The following is an 18,615-nucleotide window of genomic DNA, read 5'->3' as shown; positions in this document are numbered from 1 at the left end:
GTCTGTCTGTTGTGTCTTCATCCCCTTTGCTAATTCTTCATTTCTTCCCTGCAAAACATCAGTATTCCCCAAGGTTCTGATTTCAGGTCTCTTCCAATTTCAGCTTTTCTCTCTAACATTTTGCCTTGGTGATCAGTGCTCCCATGGGTTCAATTAGCATTTTTACAAAGATGACTCCTCTACCTAAATATAACCATTTCTAATCTTTCACAAAATTCCTGTCCTGATTCTCTAATTACTTCTGGATATCACCTAGATTTCCCATCAATTTCTCAAACTCAACATATATAAAACCAACCTCATTATATCCTTCAAAACTGTACCTCCTCCAAGTTTCCATATTCTGCTGAGCATATCATCATCCTTCCTATAAGTCCAAGTTAATATCCTCATTAGGACTAGTGCCCTAGACCAGGGGTGGGGAACCTTGGCCTTGAGGCCACATGTGGCCATCTAGGTCCTCAAGTGAGGTTTTTTGACTGAATCGAAACTTCACAGTTTGAAGAGAAAACTGTGGCCCAGAGTCTGGAGACCTGGGTTCAAATGTCAGCTATGATATTTATCACCTGTATAACCTTTGGCAAGCCATTTCATTTTTCTAAGCCTCAGTTTTCTGTGCAAGGTGGGAATAAAAAGATATGTACCATCCACCTGTGAAGCAAGTGCTAGAGAAACTTTAAAATACTATATAAATATGAATTGCTATTTATTTGTATTCTTGATTCCACCATTCCCCTCATCCTGTGCTTTATATTAAAAGTCATGTCATTTGTTCCTTAGAGGCAGCAATGACCTACTTATGCCATTTCTTGATTTTTGAACACCATCTTCATTTCAAAATGTTACCATTCTGTGCAAGGCTATAAATCCAGTATAAGTTGCATGAGTCACAATCTTATTATCAGAAATGAAGTTCCAATGCTCCAGTTGCTTCAGTGTCTTCCAATATCTATAATATTAAATTTCACAGCTCTGAACTTCTGAAAGTCGGTGTAGGAGAGTAGAAAGGGTTTGGAGAAAGAAGACTCAAGTTGAAGCCCAACTTTTCTATTTGCTACTTGTATGAACTTGGGTCTTTCTTTTGGGGGGGGGTGTCTTTCTTAATCTGAGGGCCTTACCTCTGAGATTGTCCCCAGTTTATCCTGTTATATAGCTGTTTGCATGTTGTCTACCCCATTAAACCATAAACTCCATGAGAGTAGGAACTGTCTTTTACCTTTCTTTGAATTATCAGAGCTTGGCACATAGTAGACACTTAACAAATGCTCATTGACTGACTACTTAAGCAATACTCTAAGATTATAAATTGCCAATTTCTGATAATGGAGGGATTGTTCACCCCTGAGAGTTATCTATACCGGTAAAATAACAGGTCTAGTCCCTATGGTAAAGTGCAAATGATTGTTTCCTGAAGGATATAAAGAGTAATTATTTCATGATCCCATGTTAAGGATATTCTTTCTCATATCTAACCTCAAAACTTCCTATTGCTGTTTATAATCACAGCAGGATTAAAAAGAGGGAAGAGCCTCTCTCTGGCTCCTACTTCAATCAGTCAATCAATCAATAAGAACTTATTAATCACTGTCTACAAACTAGGTGGTGCAGTGGCTAATCCTTAACATAATCCTCAAAATAATAGTGAAGCCAGGGAATCCTAAATTTAGTAGAAATGCAATAACCAAACATATCTATGTGTATTTAATTACCAGTGCTTGCCCAAATAATGAGATGTTTATGTTTTAAAAAGTAAAGAGAAAAATTAAAACTCAATTCCTTGTCCAATAAATTAATAACTGCCATGGCTAAATGCGTGATACCAATTACTTCTCCTTAATCTGTTAAGAGCAAATTCAGTTTCCAGTTTTTCATTTTAACACAAGACAGTTCACTAAAATGGAGCATAAGGCAAAAAAAAAAGTTTTTTCCTCTCATGCCTTTCCTCCAACTTGTGCGATTGTACAACTAACCAGTCACTTAACCACAGGCATCTGTAGAAAAATGAACTAACTCCCATTGTCTAAGTCATATGAATCCCTCCCAGATTAATCAAGTCGTGTGGGAGTACATTAAACTTCTTGGAAAGCCCCTATTATAATGGACTAAAGAGAGGGTGCTCATTAGCAACACATTGCTAACAGGTAGCAATGGATAGGGCACATTTTTAACGTGATTATCTTCACAAGGATTTTCCCAGGACCTGCATCCAGGTTTACAAAACGTCAAAAAAGCACCAACGTGAAAAAGAACAATCAGAAACCAGAGTTCTAGGCCTGATTCTTCCAGGCACTTAGTTTTGTGACCTTGGTCAAATCACTTCTCTCTGAGCCTTAGTTTCCAAATCTACAAAATGAAGATAATAATACCTGCCCCAATCATCTCTTACCTTACAGAGCTTCTAACAAATAGGATGATGTACATGAAGTGTTATAACCTATAAACTGTAATGCAAACATAAGGTACTGTGATTATAATACATTCTATTATCTAACATGGAGAAATAATGGAGGTACTCTGATTAAAAAGAGAGTTACCATGCAGATCACATGATTATCAATCTTCAGTAAATTAGAATACAATAAAATGCAGTTAATGCTAACATCACCAAACACAATTTAATCTCTCTTTGGTGATATTAGTAAAATGCTTCATTATCTTCCAGATTACTACAAGGTTTTTATTTTGAAGACTCTCTATCAATATTGTAGCAGCATCACTTCCTCCTCTAGGCCTCAGTTTCTCTCCTCTGTAAAATAAGAAGATTGGACCAGATAGCCTCTGAGACCCTTTTCAGGTCTTACATTCTATGAGTCTGAGACAGTGTCAGATAATAGAAAGTTCTGCAGTGACAGATAATAGTTTCATTTTAATTCACATGTATCTTCAAAGACTTTGGAACCTACTCAGGCAAATTTCAAGTTAACCACAGGGTTCACTAGAATGATTAGTATTACATTTTCTCTTCCTTATCATTCATTCAATATCATTAATTCCTTAGAAGAAAGGGGAGGCCTATAGACCAAAAGATGGATGAGAAGGAAGGGAAAAATGAATTGAAAATTTTACTGGACCACCTTTTGGAGGCCACAAATCTATGAATAGTGTCTGAACACTGTGAGTGTAAAAATGGTGCAGGGTGAGATGCCCATGATTCATATGCTTGCTTTCTTTCATTCCTTCTTTCTCTTCTGTCCTTGCTTCCTTCTTTCTTTCCTTCTCTTCCCTTTTATTTCCTCCCTTTCATCATCCTATTTTTTTTCCCCTTCCTCTTTCTCCTTTCCTTCTTTCCATCTGCTTAATAGCAGATTCCAAGAGAAAGCTTTCAAAACTATTCTGTTCCCTCACATGAAATCAAAGAAGCTCTTGGTCCTCTTCTTCCTAACACAGAAATCCCAAGAGCAGTGCTATTAATCTTTACTGAATGCTTTCTTTTTTTGAGAAGTAATGAAAGGCTTATTGGATATACTGTTTTTAATTAAATGCTTTATTTCATTAAGGAGTCCCAAACCCTTGTTCACAATTCAACTCATACTGTCCAAAGGGATTCATTTTCATGTCATTTTAAGGGAATGATAATCTGCTATTAGCTAAAAAATGAAGAATTCGCAGCCCCAAAGCAACTAACGGGAAAATGAGATGAGAATCTCTTTTTGATGCCTTCTTAGTTAATAGAAAAAAAATCAGAAAGAAATGGAGAAGAGCTCCCCTTGCTGGTGAAGAATATTATCTCAGGCTGAGAGCAAAACAGGGCAACTGAGAGCTGGCTTATTTCCAACAGAAACCCCTTGGGATTCCTTTAACAAATGACTCTTCTTTAAATGGCATCATTTAAACCTGTGCAGGTTCTTATATTATGCACTTAGGGAGTTGTACATGGGAGTAAAAGCTTTGGGAGCTGGGGAAAATGGGGTTTGATTTGATGAACTCAAAAGAAGGTCCCTTCCAACTCTGAAAGGCAGGAAGTTAGACACAGGAGGGGCCAAAGAGACTATCCAGGTCAATCCTCTCATCTTACATGTCAGCACATCCGGGCCCCAAATCATGAACTGCTTTGTCTAGGGTCACGAAAGTAGCAAGCAGCAGAACTGGGCTTTAAATGGAAGTTTTCTGCTTCTCTTTCCACCATAATATTCTACCTCCTCATTCAATTCACTTCCAGATTAGAAGACAACATCCATGACCAAAAGCCCATTCCAATCTTACTCAGCAGTGAGGGCCTCTTGCTTCAACAGCTGTATGAAAAGGGGATTGCATTAGTTGTACTAGAGAGCCTACGAGGTCAATACTTTTTATGATTACTTCTATTCAGAATATACAAGCGTAGTCCTCAAAATTATTCAGATATTGAGTTTCTGTCTCCAGACAGTTTTTTTTATTTCTTATTTTTGTTACTCTAAAGCTTGAAGTCTATTTAATTCCTTTGATCTTTCCTCTCAGAAAAATTAGCTCAGCTAAACTGCTTTAGGATTTGCAGTCCAAAAAAAAAAAAAAGTAACCCCCACATCAAGCAGAAGAAGAGGAAGCAATTAGCTAATTAAACACATCTGTCAGCGCTGACCTAAAAATGCTTAATGAGAGAATTAGGGAAGTTCTTTGTTCAAAGAAAACTTCAAAACTTTGTAAGAGAAAAGACTCACTAAATAATGTTTATGGATTTTGTTTGGTTTGGTTTTGACATAGCAAACAGACTCTCAAGATGCACATTCTCTGAAAAATTACACAAAAGGTCAAAGACAGCCTGGGTGCATATCACTTTCTACTTTTGTCTGTTACCAGAAAGAATGCCCTTAACCTTAGTCATTTGGTACCCACAGTGTCCATTGTCTTTGACTAAGTTATATTACTCTTTAGGGTTGCCTTCATTTGCATCATTGTAATCACTATTTGTAGTGTTCTTTTGGTTGTGCTTAAGGTCTTCACACAGCAATTCTTCACTTTATGCAATTTTCCCAAACTTTCTCCAAATTCTTTGAACTTTGGAAATTACATATATATATGTATATATATGAATATACCTTTATACCTATAATAAGCACAATAAGCACCCCGTTAAGGAAGCCTCTTTCCAGTGAAAAATCGGCAATCCTATATACTGCAAGTTGTTTAGTCATTCCCACAGAGCTTACTTACAACAGCTGCACTTCAGAAAGTGATCGTTTCAGTTATTTCTAAGTGTTCCTTAGATTGAATTCTAAGCCTAGGGAAGGGCAAAGTGTGCCTTTAGCAGTTCTTCCCTCCATTTTCCGACTTGGCCTCTGTCCCCTGTGCTCTCCAGCGGCTCAATCCCTTCAGTTCTAGGAAAGCAAAGTGAGAAACTCCCCTCTAAGCAGCTAGAAAGTTCCCTCCCAGGACAGTGCATGCAATTTAAAAGAGAAACCCAGAGATAGGGTAACCCTGAAAAATGAGGCAGGGAAAAGGCTGTTGTGGGAAAAGATCACTAAAGTCCAAATGTGGAATGGGCTACTTGGAGAAGTGGTGTTGGGCTCCGTCTCCTTGGAGAACTTTAAGCAGAGGCTGGAAGATCACTTGTAGGTGTGTTACCCCTTCTCTGAGGTTTGGGTTGGACTAGATGGCTTCCAAGGTCCCTTCCGACTCTTCAATTTTCTGACTCCATGATGTCACCCCAAGGGTGCAATTTCCTCTGCCTGTGCCTGCCTTGACTATGAACAGAATTCAGCCAAGCAGAAAGCCATGAATTTCTTTTCTTAGAAAGCTGCTTGACCCCCTCAAATGGCTTCAACATAATAATGTCATCTTGTATTCATTCTGAAAATGAAGTCATCCATTGCCAGGTAAGTGCTAGCTTGGGACTATTAAGGGAAGTTGAGTTATGACTTAATGGCATACCTTCAGCTAAAAAGCTTCAAAAGAAGACTGAAATAGTCCCATTTGCTGGGTTCACCCTTGTGATTAACCCACAGTACTATACATGGAGCTGACAAACATTTCTTTAAGCTATATAAAGGGGCCAAATGAAGATGCCCACATAATTAGTTGACATTCTTGGTCTATCAGCTAAGGGTGAATTCCTTAACCCTTTTCTTGGGTTCACCACCTTGTATTAATGCATACAAAGGAACAAATAAAGAAGACCTATTTGAAAGACTATGAAAGGGCACCAGATAGAAATGCTGCTAAATTACTATTTTACATTCTTCAGCTACCACTCAGGGGTGGTCTGTCCACATTCTCTGCTTCCTATTTCTGGCTGCAGAACGATGGCTCATATTAAATTCTCTATAGACCGAACATAATTATGAGTCAAAACCATTAACAAAAAAGTACAACGAGAATTTCTCTTTAACAACAACAAAAAGATATTCCAGTCTGCCTACTTATTTCAAGCAAAATTCTGTATAGCAAAGTTCCAGTTGGGGCTAGAACCATGGAGTTTATTGTAATAATATTACATCTGTGTTTCCTCTTTCCTCTTTTTATATTCTAAGATATGTATCTAGAGTAATGTAATCAATCAACTCTATGTATGAAGCACAATTATGAGAGCAGGGACTGGTTAAAATTGGACAAAATATTTAGAATCCCCACTCTCAAAATATGACATTCTTTCAACCAGCATTAATAATCACCTCCTGAACATTCAGCCCTTTGTCAGGTACGATGCAGAAGTTCCCCAGAAAAAATAGATATAATAAGGGCTGGCCACAGTGGAAGGTCCTGGGGTCTAGGCCCAGGTTGCACACGTATTGCCTATGTTACTATGGCGAAGTTGATCAGTGACTGCAACAATCCTCTTAGACAATACATTGGAGAGAAGTTATAAATGTTTGCCCAAGGAGGTAGTTTCTGCATTGATCAAATCACAGGTTTCTCACATATATCTATCTATATTTATATTACATGATATTTACATAATAAATGTATTTGGTATATTACATGTTATAATATGTATATATTATATATTGTGTTATATAATACATTATAACATATATGTATTGTATAGTGTGTGTTTTATGTTACATTTATTTACTATATACATCTATATATATTTACAGGACTTTTAAATTTCATTTATGAAGGGAGCTCCTGGTAATGAACTTCCTCTATTAATGTATAACTTTTCTGCAATTTGTTGTCTTTGAGACTGGCCTGAAAAATTACATGAGCTAATATGACTGGGTTATACAGCCAGTATGTTTCAGAGCAGGACTTGTGACAAAGAAGGCCAGCTCTCTAGCCATTATACCGCTGAATTTGGGTTAGGTGTAAGCCCCAGCCCTATCATTTACTACCTCTGAGCCTCATTTTCCTCAAGTGTAATAATTCTTATACTGCTGGATCACTGGTTGTTGGGAAGATCAAAAGAAATGATGCCTGTAAAGTACTGTGTAAAAATACCTAGCCCCAAGTGTTGTGTGAAGTCAGCCATCTTATTATGATGTAAGTACACATGCAGGATTATATACATATATATGTATACATATGTGTATATATGTACACATACATACATATATATATATCCACACACATATATATAGTCATTATATTTAATATAATACATGTGTACCCACACAACTGTATCCTGAATTCTGACACTGACACCCAGCTTTTTAGCTAGAAGAACTGAAATAAAAATGAATGAAATAAAAGCATTTCCATGTACATGTACATTGAAAGATCAAGTTTTAGTGTGACTACAATAATCAGTAACTAGTCATTCACATTACAAAGGCATCAGCCAGCTCTCATCTTCATGCCCCTCTGATTGACATCATTACTGGTAATATCAGGCATCATTTTTCAGGTTCATACATTATATTATTTCACTCCTTATGCAAATTCATTATAAAAGTAGGAATGCATTATTATATGAACATTCTCCTCTCTTCCCTCCCTCTCTGTCTCTCCCCCCTTTTCTTTCCCTCTCTCTCTCTCTCTTTCTCTCTCTCTCTATCCCTCTCTCTCTTTCTCTGCTTCTATCTTCTTTCTTTTTCTCTCATTTTTAAGGTACTTGTTTACATTTCATCCAAAGCTGAGTGTGATTCAGTATGGCATGATACTGCCTTGACTCAAAAGCTAGGAAATAAATTTCAGCATGTGGAAAAATTGAGAATTCAGAATGCCTCCTATTTTCTTACCTATCCAACATATTTTATGAAGGAGTAAATTGCTTCCTTTTTAAACATGCATGAATTCTTTCAGGTCAGGGAGCAGGTGTTTAGTAAATACTTCTCTGGGTACACTTTCCAGACCCTACAAGCTAGAGAGTTTTGAAGAGAACCATTTCCCAGCAGCCCCTAGACTCATTAGCTGAAGAGCTCTTGCTATTTTCCATGCCAGTCTGTTATCTGAAAGTTCTGGTTTCTGTAGGAGTCTTCTTTCGAGGAGGTCAAGCACTTTGAATTTAGGCTATGTAATTCCGGTCACATGCCTGTGAGCTGATAATAACAATGCCTTACATTTTTATGGTACTTTATGCTTTTTCGAAGGGTTTTCACTCACCTCGTAAGAAGCGAGTGAGGGAGGTAGCCATGGGGCACACATTCCTTTTATTATAATATTATTCCTATTATTATTAATTAATAATAATAATTATTATATTCCTGATTATTACCAATTGGCCATTTTGCTGATTGAGAAAGAAGACACTAAAGAGGTTACTATCTTGCTAAGGAGACAGGGCTAACAGAGGAAATAGCTCTACAAGATAAGAGAGAGATAACCAAGTACTATGTGGTATCAACTATACTTGTTTTAGTTTGAGGAAGAGAACTAGAAGACTCAGAGAAGTCTTCAGTGAGAAAGTGGAGCTGGGCCTTCCCACATGTGCACTTTCCCTCCTCTAATCATGCATCCTACTTCTGCCAGAACAATATTTCTTAAACGTAGGTCCTGTTAGGTGGCTAGCAGTTTTAATAAACATTCAATGACTCATTGCTTTTCAAGTTCCAGCTGTTTTTCCCCCCTGGCATTCCAGACCCTTCACAATCTTGTGGCACACTCTCTTTCTTTTTTTCATTTTTAAATTTCATTTTTAATTTATGGAATAAAACAAGCATTTCCATAACACAATACAACAAAAAAGATGATTGCACATGAAACTGCAGATCTACTAGGCACACTCCCTTTCAATCATATCTCTTCTTCTTTAGTTCCATGCACTGTGTGCTTCAGCCAAACTGGGCAGCTCTCTGCCCTACTCCCAAACCTTCTCTGGGCCCATTTCATACTTCATTGTTCTCCAGGCTTAGAATGCTCACTGTCTCCACAGTTCCCCATCTTTTCCTGTTCAACTCTTAGTCATCCTTAAAACCCCAGTTCCAGCACTACCTCCTTCTCAAAGCCTTCCCTTCTTTGTCAGATGCCACTTAACACTTTGGTTTGTAATTCTCCATCATGCTTATTGTGTAATATTGTAATATTTATCTCCCCCTCCCCAACATGATTGTAAAGTCTTCAAAGCCTGGGACTCATTGTTCTCTAAACTCTGTTTTTCATCTCTTCCATGGTATGGTATTCTTCTCACATCAGACATGTAATAAAGGCATGTTGACTGGTTCCTGGCAGATTTAGGATAGGCAGACAGACAGGAGAATAGATGTTATTTCAAGTATATAGAAAAACATTAGCAAAGTTTGAAAGACATCCTTTTTTTAAATAATTGAAGAGGAAAAAGAGAAGAAAAATTTAGCAAAACTAATCAATACACTGACAAAACCTGACATCATGTGCAATACTACACACCAGTGGACCCCACCCACCCCTACCTACTTGACTCTGCAAAGGAGTGGAGGAAGACACCTTCTCATATCATTTCTTTGGGGCTAACCATGTTCTTTATAACTTTGCAATGTTCACTTTCATTTTTTTGTGGTGGTAATCATTGTATACATTATTATCCTGATTCTGCTTACTTTGTCCCATCAAAGAAATAGTTGAGTAAAGAAGAATGTGCATCATTCATGCAAAGAGAGCAAGGAATGTCAGGAGAAAGTAAGGAAAGCCCCCAGTATGTTGGTTAGACGTCCAATGAACTTATGGGAGGACAAGGACCAGTTTTGCACAGGATGGACATGCATGGATGAGTTTCAATCAGCATTGTTGAAGGAAAGATTTTTATAAATGAGATCACAGATCCATTTGAGTCAGATGTATGTATGAACGCTGGCTTTGGAGCTTTGAGAAGAGCCTGGCATCAACTAAAAAAGGCCAACTAAGAGGCTGTTACAATAGTCTGGGACACTGACAGAAAGGCTAGATAAGAATAATTGGAAAGGAAAGGGCAAATATGAGATTTTGAAAGAGAATGCATCAAGTCTCTGACTTGATATAAGGTATAAATCAAAGTTTACTCCAAGATTTCGAGCTTGAGTGACTTGGGAGAATGGTGGTATCACTAACAGAGGCCAGAAGGGAGGTTGGCTGGGGAATAGCTGGTTTAAGCGAAAATGAGGGTATTCCAATCCTAACTCCTCATGGGGGTCTCCTAAGCCATGTTTCATTTGGCCTATATCCATTCTACTAGGTAAAAAAAAATTATTCTTGATCTCATTAAAGTTTGAAATGCTATAAGCATCATCCAGGCCCTAAAACCCACCTTTTTTGTTAATGTTATAAGCATTTTGAAAGGAGAGCCCAGGTCTTATCCTTAGAAATCAAGCCTACTCACCCCTTGGTTGTCAATGTGTTTTTCAGCTCCTGCTCACCCATTTTTGATAACAACTCAATCCACTAAAATTACTCCAAGCTAATTAAAATGATGGGAATCTATTTGTTGCCCACCTGGAATTGTTTGGAAACATCGTAACAATTCCTGCAGGCTTCTGTATTACTGTAACTTGAAACCACAACCAAGAAAAAGAATATCAAAATCTTCATGGATGTCATGCAAATCTTGCCTGTAGCAAAACATCCGTTTGAAAGAGAGAAAGTCTCATAAACATAATGTGAAAAATAAACCCATTAGGGGAAAAAAATTGCTTCTTATTGCATTTTAACACACTTAGTGCAAGTGGTTTGACTATACCTCACTGAATGATGGCTATGACAAGTTAACCTGACCTTATAAGAGAGAAAGTCTTTCTGTTCTCCTTTTTCTCTTTTTTCATACTTGTACATTCGTAACATAATCAAGCAGCAGAACATGTGTATTTATGTACAATTGTGCATGTGAAAGAGGGAAAGCAAGGCAGACTAATAATACAAAATAGAGCATGCAAGAGAGATCCAGTTTAAAATATGACTTACATAGCACTTGAAGGCTTGCTAAGTACTGTGCATCTATGATCTCATTTGATCTTCATGAAGGTAGGTGCTCTTTATTTTGCAGATTTTTATTTTACATATGAGAAAGCTGAGGCTCAGAGAGTTTAAATGACTTGACCAGGGTTGCACAGCTATAAACATGTGGGCCAGGATTTGAATTTCTGGAATCCAGGTCCTAGGCTCCACCACTTTGCCATCTAGTTGCCAAATGTTAATTTGGGTATACTTTTTACAACTTTTTTGGTGTTTCCCCCCACCCCAAATATCATTGTATTTTGACTGGACCCATTATACTCAAAGGGAGTTTCTTCTCTTTACTGCTACAGTCTAATGGATATGTGATCTTAGAGATGTGGGTAGAGATCACAAGCCAGCCATGTTTTCGCATCTTTGCTCATATCCTCTTGTACATCTACCACATAAAGCCCACTTGCCCGGCTATGCCTTTAGCTCGTTTTCTTGACATAGTATGGATCTTAGTGAAACATATATGTGGACTGTCTATAGGTTATGCCTTGCTCTCACATAATGTCCAGCTCACTTTTTTTTTTCTCTCCTAGTTATACATTTTGCTGATTTCCTCTTCCTTGCCTCTTCTTCTATAGAATTTTGTATGACTAACTTCCTTGCTTTTTCTCTCCCTCTTAAGTATCTTAGACATCTTTGGTACTATTGAGTATTGGGAGTTTTTATTGTTATCCACAAAACTCATGGATCTTGAAAGAGCAGTAGTTTCCCCTTCTAAATTCATTCTTTTCTTGACTGTGATGAAATGGTCTCGGTTGGTGACTACTGTGTGCCCTCCTTGTTATTGCTCTATTTACTGAGTTAGAAAGTTATGGTTCCCAGTGATCATGAATCTGCCATGGGTCACTCACACCCAACAGTGCTTACATCTTTACCTCCTGTTAAATCAAAATGTGGCCGTTATTGTGCCAAATTGTGCAGACCCCATTATTGTTAGAGCACAAGACATCCATTTCAGTTGACCAAGGCTATTTCATGCTATGTAACCACTTCAGAGTTAATGGTCTGATACTTCCTTTGTTTTTACTAGTTAGTCAATGTGTAGCTCCTGGGATATTTCCCTTCATCAAAATTGACAGCCTGGATAGCAGAGTGATATCTTTGTGTGCCTTCCTTAACCTTGCTTTGGCCTTAAACAGAATTGCCCTTCCCCTGACCTAACACTGAGGGCTAAGCCATTATCTGATGCTCTAAATTATAACTTCAACAGGCACGGGCCTACCAGATTTGTAAAGACAAGCTGATCCCAAAGCAAGTTACAGATCATGTTTTCAATAACATATATCATAACATGTACACTTCTGCATAATAATGGAAAAATGAATAACAATGTCTACCGTGGAATAGAAAAATTCATATCATATTTGCAAAAAATGCTTGTACTTGAAAAAAAATGCCTTTTTTCCCCCAGGTATTCACCCTAAACCTCTAATCTTGCCTTTCTGTGGCTCTTAGTTTATCTCCACATTGTAGAGTGTTTATGTCAAGCTTTGCATCTTGCATTTCAGGATCTACATCACGCAACAAGAGCTGGCCACTACGGCTCCCTGCCCCAGAAGTCTCAGCATGGCCGCACCTATGATGACAACCCTGTAGTTCACTTCTTCAAGAACATTGTAAGTGCCCTCCTCATGGGATCTTTGGGAAAACAAAGACATGTGTTGGGGGAATGAATTGGTCATTAGATATCTCTGTGGCATGACCCTTACCTTGAAGGAAAATGGAATAGATGATTCTATTGTTGGCAAACCACAAGCAGCAGCAAAAGCGTTCCACCTTGAAAGTACCAGGCCCTGATTTTGAAGATGACAGCAGCAACTGAGATACATAGCAGGCAGAGCTCAAAAGTTCAAAACAAGCCCCTCCTTATTCCATTTTTCATAAATTGATCCTTCTGTGTATTTAGAGAACTTTTACTTAAGACTAAATCAACATAGAATAGCTTGTGTTTTTAAATTTTGCTTTTTAAAACTAATTTTCTGATCCGTGGACTTATTTAAGGTAGCACAGTGTGTTTCATTCTCTTCAATAGATTATTTCAGACATACTATTTCACGATTGATTGCTATTTAAAGAACCAAGATGTCACGTTTTATTGATGACACCTTCATCAATCAATCAGCCAACGAGCATCTTATTAAGCACTTACTGTGTGCCAGGCACTGTGGATACAAAGAACAATGAAACAATCCCTCCTTTCAAACAGTTTACAATGCAACATACAGACATCTGTTGAAGGAGAAAAATTCCACTGTCTTATAGAAGCCTTTTTATCTCAAACATTTTCTGAACAAATATTTCTTGGGATACGTGTGTGGTATTAGAAATTAATGTTAAAAAAAAAAAGTCCTAAATCTTGTAGGTTGTTTTCAGACCTGGGGCAGCATGGCATGAATTGCTGAGGTCTCATGCATTTCAGGCAACAGGCATTTCAGGTAGCTGCTACTTAGCTCAGAAATAGTAGCAATGTGAGCCTTGTTTAGTACTAGCCCAAAGGGCAGTTAACGGAAGGTCCAGAGGAATCAATCATTGACTCCTCGATTGCTGCTTCACCATTCTCTGCATTGTCTTCCAGGTGTCACCTCGGACACCACCTGCAGGACAAGGAAAGGTAAGACATGATCTTGGAGGGACTGCGGGGGTGGGGGTGGGAAGAAGGGCAACAAAAGCTGATCTTTAAAAAGCTATCCTTTTTCTTTAGTCGTTCCCTGGAAGTTCCTAAAGCAGGTAGGAGAGAAGCTCGCTCTCTCTCATCCAGGAAAAATTCATCACCAGCCAGAGCATGTGGAAAGGTGTCCAGAGGCCATGTCGTGCCTGCTGGATTCTGGGCTCCATGGTGTCAGTGGGGTCTTGAGAGCCCATCTCCTCTGTGTTTGTTGACCGTGTCACTGTTTCTTCTCTTCCTGTATAGGGGAGAGGATTATCCCTCAGCAGATTTAGCTGGGTAGGTGATGACTGCGCTTTCCCTTTGGCTCCTCTGCCGGCCACTTGACTTTTCTGTTCTGATCTTTTCAGTTGCTTAACCTATTCCGATCCTTTCCTTCCCTGTAAACAGCAGTTTGCTTGTGGCTGTAATCTGGGTGCTTTGCTTCTGAATGGGAAATGTGGCCTTTTCCACAGTGACTCAACTCTTCTGCTTTAGTACCAGTGGGTCAAACCCACTTCACGCATTGCAATCCACCTTTTCTCCTTCAAGGCTCCTGGAAGATTCGGCTGTTTTCCTTTTCTTTCTTTCTTTCTTTCCATCTTCTTCTTCTTCTTCTTCTTCTTCTTCTTCTTCTCTTCTTCTTCTTCTTCTTCTTCTTCTTCTTCTTCTTCTTCTTTTTTTTTTGAAGGGTGGGAGGGGTGGGGAAAAGATAAAACCAGAGTTGGTTACCCAACCCTGGTTTGTCTTATAATACAGAGCGGTAGCACCTCATTTGGCCAACTTAAATTTTTCTCAGGCATAGGAAATGAGGGAAGTGAGTCCTGGGGTCTGGAAGAGGGCAGCAGTGTTGACAAAGAGTTAAAAAAAATGACCTTTCAGTGGAGCTTTTGAGGAAAAAACTAATTCCATTTATTAGAAGAAAAAGACAAGAAAATTCCATTTAAAATAAGATTTTGTCTTTTAACTATTTTGACTTAAAAAGCAAGTAAAAAAAATGAAATTGTAGACATCTATGGCAAGACCACAAGGCTCAATAAACACAAACTCTACATAGTAGGGTTTGCCCTTTCTCTCTCATTTGCTAGAAATGACCATGACCTTCTGGTCTCTCACTTATTCTCCAAAGGTCTCCCAGTTGAGGTCGATACAATTCTCTACAGATGCCACTGCCTTTGGCTACTGTTGTACAGTAGGCTATATTCCCATTTCACAAACTCACAGACTGTACCATTCTCTAAATAAAGAGAGGAGGGGGAGGAATCACTTAATGATACATTCTACCGGACACATAGAAACTGAATGCTTCCAAGAGGTCCTAAATGACTGCAAAAAAATTTTTTTTAATGATCCTTGAGGACATTTTCTCTATAATGAATCATAAGCGATGTTATTATTTAAATTTCAGGAGTCCAAGGGACTGTTATCCTGTCAGTGTAGGTACTCATTGTACCCAGGCAGTTGGTAGCTTTCATAGGCATTCTTCATGAGCCACTGTGCCTAGCAAAAACGACAATCCAGTGATGACCGTTCTTGGGAGGAACCCTCCAAATTTGGCTAGACTGGACCTTGGAAGACAGATCTCCATTCTGTCACTGGGCTTTTCTAGAGTGGTTGGGTCTGCAGGGGCTTTGCTCCACTGGAATAGTATTTGAGAACCCAAGGTCATCTCCAAAGCAGGAGGAAACATTCCAGTAGGACTCTATGGGAAAGGACCCTTATCTTTTAGTGTTCTTAAATCTATTCTGAGCCTGATTCTCTGACCCTGGGATGTGGGTGGGAGGTTGGGTTGGGGGGGTGGGCATGAACAGAGAAGTCCTTAGCAGGATTTATGAGGGGGTGGGAGACCAGATCCCCTACAATAGGAGTGTCCAATAGAAGATTTTCTTCTCTCCACAGCAAAAGGAGTGGGACATGAGGAGCAGAAATGGGAAAATTTGGCACTGTAGGTATCCAGAAGCAGAGCTGTCCTAATCTGGCCTCATCTAAACACTTCCATCAGTCCCTCAGATTGCTTTACAAATTTGCAAAGCAGTAGACCCTACCACCCAACCCCTTCCCTCCCAGAGGACTTTGCCTGTGGCAAAACCTATACCTTTCCATTGCTCAGCTTAAAAGAAAAACTTGCAGAAATGTCTCTGACAAATTAGGGTTTTTAAAGTTTAAAAGAAAAGGGGGGGAAACTTTTTTTTAAAAAATTACATCAGTGACCATATCACTTTGGCAAATGAAAAGGCCTCCAATATACTTTTTTTTTTTTAAAGAGGCAGTTTGGTGTAGGGGAAAGAGCCCTGGATTAGTCATCAAGACCTGGTTTCAAATCCCAACTCTGCTACTTCCTATCTGTATGACCTTGGGAAACTCAACCTCTCTAGGCCTCAGTTTCCTCATTTGTAAGATGAAGTTGGACCAGCTTGTCTTTAAAGCCCCTTCCAGTTCTAAGTCCTGTGGTCTCAAGATCATAACTTTAGAACTGAATAAGATTTTATAGGCCATCAAGGCCAAACCCTTCATTTTATAGACGAGGAAACTGAGGCCCCTGGGAGGGGTGTGGTAGAATGGAAAGAATGCTGGACTTGGAATAAGAGGACCTGGGTTTGAAACCTGGCACTGTCATTTCCTACCTACGTGACCTTTGACAAGTTCCCAGATTCCTCATCTGTAAAGTCTCTTCCAGTTCTAAATCTAGGAGCCTATGAGGTCAAGTGACTTGCCCAAAGTCACACAGAGCAGCAGAGCTGGAATGTCTTTTGGAAAAATGTGTAAAACCCCCTCAAATACGCAAACAGATAAGTGATATCATTTGTTTGCCTGTTCCCTCCAAGACCCTTCCTGATCACAAGCCATCCACACCTGCCCATCCTGTGTGACTCTTGGCTATGTCCGCTCACAAGTTTGCCACAGGGAGTCCACCCACCATGCTGGGGGCCTTCCTTTGCTTTCTTCTGACATTACTAGGGGACTACTGGATCACTTGGGCCTGTCATCCCTTGCTCTCTCCACGCTACCAGCCCATCCTCTCTTTCCATCATAAGTTTCTTTGACGATAGTTTTTCCAAGTTCTTCACTCATTGTATGTTGCAGCCTGCTCACACTCACCATTTGCCTCTCCCTTGCCCAGAATGTGATACTCATTTTGAATTCTTCAGACACAGTAGTGTTTACATGAGTCAGAGTCATATAATACCACTTGTGGAATATCAGTATTAAAAAGCCAGACCTTTGTTTCTGGAGTTTAGGGTCATTAAAGGAGATTTATGTCATTAGCACATAAGTACCTGATCCTGCAGAGTGAACTCTGGGGGATTCTCTCCAATGCCATGGGAGTAATAGGGGGAAAATATCATCAACATGTTTTCTTCTGCTATCACAATACAGAGGAGTGTACACAAATAGCTTGCTCTTCATTATCTGTGGTAAGAGGAGACAAAAATGGTACAGATAAGGACCATTCACAAAGAATTCTAACCCTTAGTTTCCACTGCCTTCCTCTCCAGACCTTTCTAAGAGCTGCAAACAATGGATCAGTTTTAAATGACCAGGAATTTCACTTCTTTTCTCCTTTCATTTACTTGCTACTTTTTGGCAGAGGTGCTAACAAACTGTAATGTGACCCAAAGGAAGGCAGCAGGAGAGTGCAGGGGGGAGAAGCCAGGGCTTTAGAGGATCCCCAAAGTGGAGTGCAGACACCCAGGCCACTCATTCATTCATTCAGTCAATCATCAAGCGTATATGAATAAGTGCCTATTAGTTGCACTGTGCTACTGCTGGGGGAGCCCCAAAGCTTGGGTAAGGTCCAGCCCCTGCCCTCAGGGAGCTTACAGTCTAGTAGCTAGACAATGAAGAAATGACCATATTATTTTAATGTTTGTTTAAAATCTCTGCATAATACTGTATGTGATATGCAGTATTCCATCCCTTGCGGGATCCTCCTTTGGCCAGTAGCATTAAGCAGGGGTCCTCAAAGGTAAGCCTGAAGCAGACCTGACTTAGCCTCTACTTCACACAGAACTTTCTCCCGGACTCAGGCCATTGTCCTGATTTTTCCCCACCTGTTAAAACCTGCTGTCAGATCCTTTAGTCACACTGTGTCTGTGAATGCAAACTACTGATAACACCTTAAAGTATTTATATTTTAACTGGGCTGGGAGCCTCAAACTAAAGGGGTCCAAATGAATCCTCAGCAGGTGGGAGGCCGGGGTGTGGGGAGGTTGTGCTATGATGGTTTGGGGTGGTTAATCTTCCTGGGCTCTGGGAGAGAAGACAACTCCAGCCCACCAGCTAACCTAAAAGTTTTTTATCTCCCTTTCTGTGTCTGCTCCATTTCCAGCCCAAGTAATACTGGTCGACAGTTTTCTTTTCCCCAAGCAAAAGTCTACCCTGGTTTATTTCAGAGGTTTCCAGGATGGCCAGCCACCTTGTTGGGAGATTCTGAAGGCCCGTGGTTCATTTTGTCCAACCTGTGCCACATGTTTCCTGATAAATTCTAGGTTGTCCAACAGAAGAGCAAGTGAGAATTTAAAAGGAGAAATACAGTCAAGCAAATTATTAATCTGGATAATAGCTCGAGAACCTAATGTTTTAAAGGCACTTTGTCTTCAGAGGAAGGCAACAGGAAATGCAAAGCAGTTTATCATTCTAACTTGAAAATGCCATCTCGCTATCCTTTTTAGTTAGTTTGTTTATTTGTTTTGCTTAGCTCTGTTTAACCATCATCCATC

At 39.3% G+C, this 18,615-nt stretch overlaps 1 protein-coding gene across 9 annotated transcripts in view; it reads left to right on the top strand.

Moving 5' to 3' along the window:
* Nucleotides 1-18,615, top strand: part of MBP (myelin basic protein) — a 218,308-nt gene that overhangs the window by 189,130 nt on the left and 10,563 nt on the right. For 4 of the 9 annotated variants that reach the window (XM_020986922.2, XM_020986925.2, XM_078153552.1 and 1 more), the window contains exons 5-7: nucleotides 12,759-12,866; nucleotides 13,826-13,861; nucleotides 14,162-14,194. In XM_020986922.2, coding sequence (XP_020842581.1) covers nucleotides 12,759-12,866; nucleotides 13,826-13,861; nucleotides 14,162-14,194 — 177 coding nt within the window. Of the gene's footprint in view, nucleotides 1-12,758; nucleotides 12,867-13,825; nucleotides 13,862-13,951; nucleotides 13,988-14,161; nucleotides 14,195-15,793; nucleotides 15,840-18,615 lie in introns of those variants that run through there. The other 5 variants (XR_002324623.2, XM_020986924.2, XM_020986923.2 and 2 more) reach the window with 3 other exon arrangements.

Source organism: Phascolarctos cinereus, unplaced genomic scaffold (assembly GCF_003287225.1).
Source record: "Phascolarctos cinereus isolate Bilbo 61053 unplaced genomic scaffold, phaCin_HiC Scaffold_4;HRSCAF=312, whole genome shotgun sequence".
In the NCBI taxonomy this organism is placed as follows: domain Eukaryota; kingdom Metazoa; phylum Chordata; class Mammalia; order Diprotodontia; family Phascolarctidae; genus Phascolarctos; species Phascolarctos cinereus.
The sequence above is the reverse complement of the archived record's forward strand: the minus strand, read 5'-3'. Positions and strand labels throughout refer to the sequence as shown.